Below are 6,000 nucleotides of genomic sequence, written 5' to 3' on the forward strand. Positions count from 1 at the left end.
CGATGCGAGAGACCTTGAGGTAAACATAACCATTGTTGGTTTATCCACTTCCGTCTCCTGGCCTTGACCACTCCTCGTCTAACTCTGGTTAATGCCATTATCAAACTCGTGTGTGTCCTGTAGTTTGGTCTGCTCTCTGGAGGAGCAGATCATTACAGATGCTCTTTGGCAGAGCCTTGGAACCCACAGCTACTCAGCCCTCGTCACACTGGCATCTGTGGCCAGCAGTAGAGAATGAGAGCTTTCAAAAATATAACTAACGAGGCTGGGAATTGTTCCAGCTTAGCCTGGGGTGTGTCTGGCTTCAACCAGTTCGATGGCTCTTGGAGTCCGTCGTCCAGGTGGCTCGGTTCCCACAGGCTCTTCTTACCTTGCCAAAGACATGAGTGATGACCATTTACTCTTCCTTTCCCTCTGAACTGAACCTTAGTCTAGCAACGTCCAAAATTACACTCTTGATTCTTAACATCCCAGAAACCAAGAGTTCCGTTTGCATATAAGAATTAAGATAATAGTATCTTCTTGCATTCCATCTCTTACTATCATAACAGCACCCAACCCTGGGGGAAGGAGGCAGACAGACGGTGGTTCTGTCACTGTGGCAGCTCCCTCCTTCCTATCTGTCTATCTCCAACCATCGTTCATAAAGAAAAATAAAGCTCTCTCTTTTCGACGGTGCGTTTCCACACAGCAGTGGGAGGACTAGTGATGCTGAAGGAACCGCTTCGTCAACACTGCATAGACTGATATCTCCATGCTGCATCTTGTTTATGCTGCGCCTCTTATGAGCACTCATTGTTCAACAACCACCCATTTATTGCTTAATGTTTGTTATTCATCATTTGCTTATCATTCTAGCCTTCGTCTTCGTCGTAAAACCTCTCCATCTCAAAGTACTATAATCATGTGAGAGCAATTAATCTGAGAACGTATAAGACGCCTTCAAGTTTAAAAACGAACCTTCAGGCTAATGGAAAGAGAAACATCAGGGGGAATTTATCTGGATGTGTTTATTAATGTTCCCTGAACACGATATGTCTTCAAGTTTGCCCCGAGGGCGTGGAGAGTGACAATACTTGAATATCTCGGCAGAAAAATGAAAACGATAACTTGTTTTTTCTGTCACTTTAGTTGTCTGAGTCTTGTCTGTCCCCATGAGCAAGAAAGCACGTTCTCCTCCAACAGATTCTCTGATCAATATTGACTTACTTTATTAGAGTAAAAAAACATCATAGCTTATGAAGAGATCTTACAATCTATATACATCTTTATAGCCCTGTAATAACCTCCATAAACATGTACGGATTTAACTCGATAACAACTTTAAACTGACATGGAGAGAGTTTGCCTTGACTGATAAGTTTCTTCTTTACAATATTGTTTATATCCTTCGACAAGGCTGATATCAAAAACAATTTGGCCATCAGACTGTAAGTGTACCGACCCATAATGAAGGCGAAGGATGTTTTTTCATTAACCTATTTTTTTTTTTTCTTCTTTTTCTTCTTGCCTATGATGGGCTCACCTACTTTACCCTGACCTTACCTACCACAAGACAATTCATGGTGGAACGAGTTGGATGAAGATAGAGGCGGTGAAGAGAGGCAGTCTGATACTTACTCAGTCTCGTTGTTTTCGAAGATGAGTTCGCCCTCGGCTGCCTCGTAGTCCTTGCCAGCCTTGGCAGTGCCATCCTCAGTCTTGTAGGGCAGAGCAACGCGGCCACGTGCGCCCGACCAACGCACCACCTTCAGCTCGTATGTTCCGATAGACTCCACGATCTCTACGTCCTTTTCGCTGACGTTGAAGATACCACCGTGATCATCGTCGAGGATCATGATAGTGGCGACGTATGGTGCAGCCAGTTCCATTTTGACGGGCTTGTTGGGCTGTCCAGCAGCACCGTTGACGGCATGGGTCACGGCAGTGCCATCGGGAGAGCCCAAGCGCATGTTAGACAACCGTACGTAGAAATGTTCATCCTCCTCGAATACCTCGTCGTCGATAACTTCTAGGTTGAAGGTCTTCTGAGTTTCGCCAGGTAGGAAGACTAGGGTACCTTCAGCGGCTATGTAATCACCTCCGGCATTTGCGGTTCCATCTTCAGTCTTGTAGTCCACAAGAACGGTGGTGTTGAGGTCCCCTCCCTCGCGAACGACGGTGACTTCGAAGGTACCCACGTTCTCCATGACTGTGTAGTGGCCAGGGTCGAAGTAGATGCGGATGGTTTCGTCGTCCTTCTTTTCATCAAGATCCTCTTCCTTTTCGGTCTTGATTTCCTCTCTGGCCTTCCTCATGATGTTGCCGCCACCAGTCAGCTTCCTGGTGGCCTGGATACGGTAGAAGGCACGGGACTTGGGTCCACGGTTAATAATTTCCTCGCGGGCCATAGACTCCAGGGACTCCATAGCGATGTCGGGATGCTTTTGGCGCAGCTCACGAATGACGGCCATGTATTCCCTGCGATGTTCCTCGAACTCCTTGACAGTTTCGTCGACATTTTCATCGTACAATGGGCCTCCCTCGTCCTTCTTACCCATCTCAACATCGGCAACGCCTTCAGTCTCGATGATAACGCCGCGTTTGCCAATGCGGTATTCCTTGGTCAAGTACTTGTAGAAGAGAAGACGACGGTCAGCGACGTAGGCGAGAATGACAGTAATAGGGAAGAAGAGGAAGGTAAGGAAAGCTTCCCAGAACTGCACAATACCGTAAGATATTTCGGCCAAGATGAAATAAAGCCAGATATAGGCGAACACTGAGAAGAAGGCGGTGACGAAGAACACACGGAGATGCTTGATGTACCGCACCTCACCGTCGGGAATGACATACACACAGAGGCCGATGATGACGAACAGGTTAAAGGCCGCGGAACCGACGATCGTTCCGGGACCGAGGTCTCCGGCTTCGAAGTTCCTGGCGAACATCTCAACCACTGAGAGAAGGATTTCAGGAGCGGAGGAACCCAAAGCCATGAGGGTCAGGTTGGCCACCGTCTCGTTCCATACTTGAACCACGATGATCTGCGTCTCCCCGTTGGGCTTTTTCACCGTGACCTCCTTCTCTTGTGACGTGATCATTTCAATGGAACCCATGAAACGATCCGCGATGATGGACACGCCGATGAAGAGCCACACCATCGCCACGAAGTAGACAATAGCCCGGGCCACGCGGTCCCCGACGGTGAGGTTTTCCTGAGGTGACCATAGCGGAACAATCAGACCGTCGAGGCATTTTCCAAAGATATCTGTATCGTTTTTTTCTTCGGCAGAGACTGGACTGCATAGAGTAAGCACTAACACACTCAGAACTAAAAAACGCATTCCCCAGTGGGATGAATAACTAGCTCTGTGTTCAACCATGGTGCCCGTTGTTCTGGCTACCACCACACAACACAGACACTGGGCACAGAAGAGGAGGAAAAGAAATTGTTTTGGGATCAGAGGCTGGCTCTCGTCATGACGTCTGCCACTGTCACACTCAGTCACGGGCCGGGAGCTAAACGTCTCCCTCCACACACAGCGCGCCACCAAATGGTGGAGGGGGCGCGCCGCCCAGCCAGAACAGACCGGCGCAAGCGCACCGCCTCAGCTGCCACCACTCACCAGGCGCCCCACACCACTGCCGATACTACGCTACGCTCCTACAACTAATATCATCGTCTTAACAAAGCTTTAATCTCATGACTGTCTCTTGCAGACCTGCGGTGACCGGCGTGGCCACGGGAGAAACAAACCGCGTAAGGTTAGTGTAATGTGAGCGCGGTAGTAGTAGTTACGTTGGCCTCCCCTAGGTCGGTCGGCGGGCACCACAGTGGTACCAGCACGCAGGGTATTTTGGGCACCACCAGCCTCACACACCGGCGGGGCCAACACTCTGTACACTACCTCTGTGACAACCCCTTGCCCTACCACTGTCTTACACCAGCTGTGACACACCTTGCCCTACCACTGTCTTACACCAGCTGTGACACCCCTTGCCCTACCACTGTCTTACACCAGCTGTGACACACCTTGCCCTGCCACTGTCTTACACCAGCTGTGACACCCTTGACTCTGTGTCACACCAGCTGTGACAACCCCTGCCCTCCCACTTTCTTGCAACAGCTGTGACACCCTTGCCCCTGTGTCACACCAGCTGTGACACCCACTGCCCTCCCACTGTCTTGCACCAGCTGTAACACCCCTACCCTGCTGATATTGCACCAACTGTGATATCCCTGCCCTAAAGCTATACTACACCAGCTGTGACACCTCTTCCCCACTACTATATTACGCCAGCTGTGACACCTCTAATCTAGCACTGTAACATCAGCTGTGACATCCACTGTGTGTATACCAACCGTAACATCACTGCCTTGAACCTGTGTTCACCATTTGAACCACTTACTATAAGTTAACCAGTTACTATAAGTGGGGTAAGATATCGTAAAAGGAGAAAAATGTATAACATACCAACAGCATCTACGAAAATCCCGCCTAATTTTCCCTAAAAACCGACACTCACCCCATTTTCCTCAGCTAAATCTGAAACACATTTCATTGTCTACTTTCGTCCATTTGCTTGGGCCGTGTGCGTTCGCGGGTACATTTCAGAGGAACTTCCAGACGAGAAAGCTTAAAAAAAAAGCTTCCTTCTGAGCGTATGTTCGTTTACTGAGTACACCCAGCGGAGGAGGAAGGGAATAAGGAGTGACGTAGTTTCACGACAAAACACTGAAAATCGACGTCACTCTCGGTCACTAGGGAGAGTCAGGTGTAGGGAGTTTGTTCACTTTAATTGACGTTTGTGTTTTATGCTACTTCATTAACCACACGTTTTTCCCCTCGTCCTCACAGCCTCGGTTAACTGACCATAAATTTATAATCATTTTGCCTTCATCTCCACAGGGAGGACTTTGTTCTACTCACTGTAAAAAGAAATGAATATGAATTATATGAATTATGTACATGTGTATATATGTATATGTCTGTGTGTCTATATATATATATATATATATATATATATATATATATATATATATATATATATATATATATATATATACACGTTGAGATGTATAGGTATGTATATGTGCGTGTGTAGACGTGTAAGTATATACGTGTGTATGTGGGTGGGTTGGGCCATTCTTTCGTCTGTTTCCTTGCTCTACCTCGCTAACGCGGGAGACAGCGACAAAGTATAATAATAAATATATATATATATATATATCTTGTTTTTTTTGCTTTTTTTTTAATTTTCCAAAAGAAGGAACAGAGAAGGGGTCCAGGTGAGGATATTCCCTCAGAGGCCCAGTCCTCTGTTCTTAACGCTACCTTGCTAATGCAGGAAATGGCGAATAGTTTGAAAGAAAGAAAAAGAATATATATATATATATATATATATATATATATATATATATATATATATATATATATATATATATATTATTACTTTCTATTCATATTCGTAAGTCTGAATCGCCGTAAAAATAACTACAACAGTGGGGATTACAGTTATAACACCAATACTGAAAATAGTAATAAAGTATTGAAAACAGTGATAAAGATAATGATAATGATAATAATTGTACACTTAGAAATTCAACTCATGTATCTGGGACTGTGGACTATCTGTTGCTCCAATGGCTTACAAAATTGTGGGGACGTGAAAGCTTAAGATTCTTTCATTCACGCCTGGCACTGTCATGCACGCCGCAGACCCACACATGCATGACAGAACGGTCGAAACACTAACCAATTACATTACCCAGTCCCCGGATGTTGAGGGGTAACAATGATGATAAATAACAAAAGCTTCCAACAACGACAACAACGGGACCAGTGATGAAATTATTGATGATATTAATAATGAAATGATATAAATGATATTTGCATCAATAATTGATAATGATATTATCACTGTTGTCGATAATGTCTGCCTCAGTAATATCATCCCATGATCGTTCATTAATACGATAATTATCATTACCTTTATCATGATAATCATAATTGTTTATAC

The 6,000-nt window shown here is 45.5% G+C and overlaps 1 protein-coding gene across 6 annotated transcripts in view; it reads right to left on the reverse strand.

Moving 5' to 3' along the window:
• Calx (sodium/calcium exchanger 3) overlaps positions 1-3,605 on the reverse strand; it is a 277,683-nt gene extending 274,078 nt beyond the window's left edge. Inside the window, exon 1 of one of the 6 annotated variants that reach the window (XM_071684056.1) lies at positions 1,621-3,605. In XM_071684056.1, the coding sequence (XP_071540157.1) occupies positions 1,621-3,362 (1,742 nt within the window). In that variant the 5' untranslated portion in view covers positions 3,363-3,605. The remainder of the gene's footprint in view (positions 1-1,620) is intronic. The other 5 variants (XM_071684055.1, XM_071684060.1, XM_071684058.1 and 2 more) reach the window with 5 other exon arrangements.
• Positions 3,606-6,000: the final 2,395 nt, after the last annotated feature.

Source organism: Panulirus ornatus, chromosome 37, assembly GCF_036320965.1.
Source record: "Panulirus ornatus isolate Po-2019 chromosome 37, ASM3632096v1, whole genome shotgun sequence".
NCBI lineage: Eukaryota > Metazoa > Arthropoda > Malacostraca > Decapoda > Palinuridae > Panulirus > Panulirus ornatus.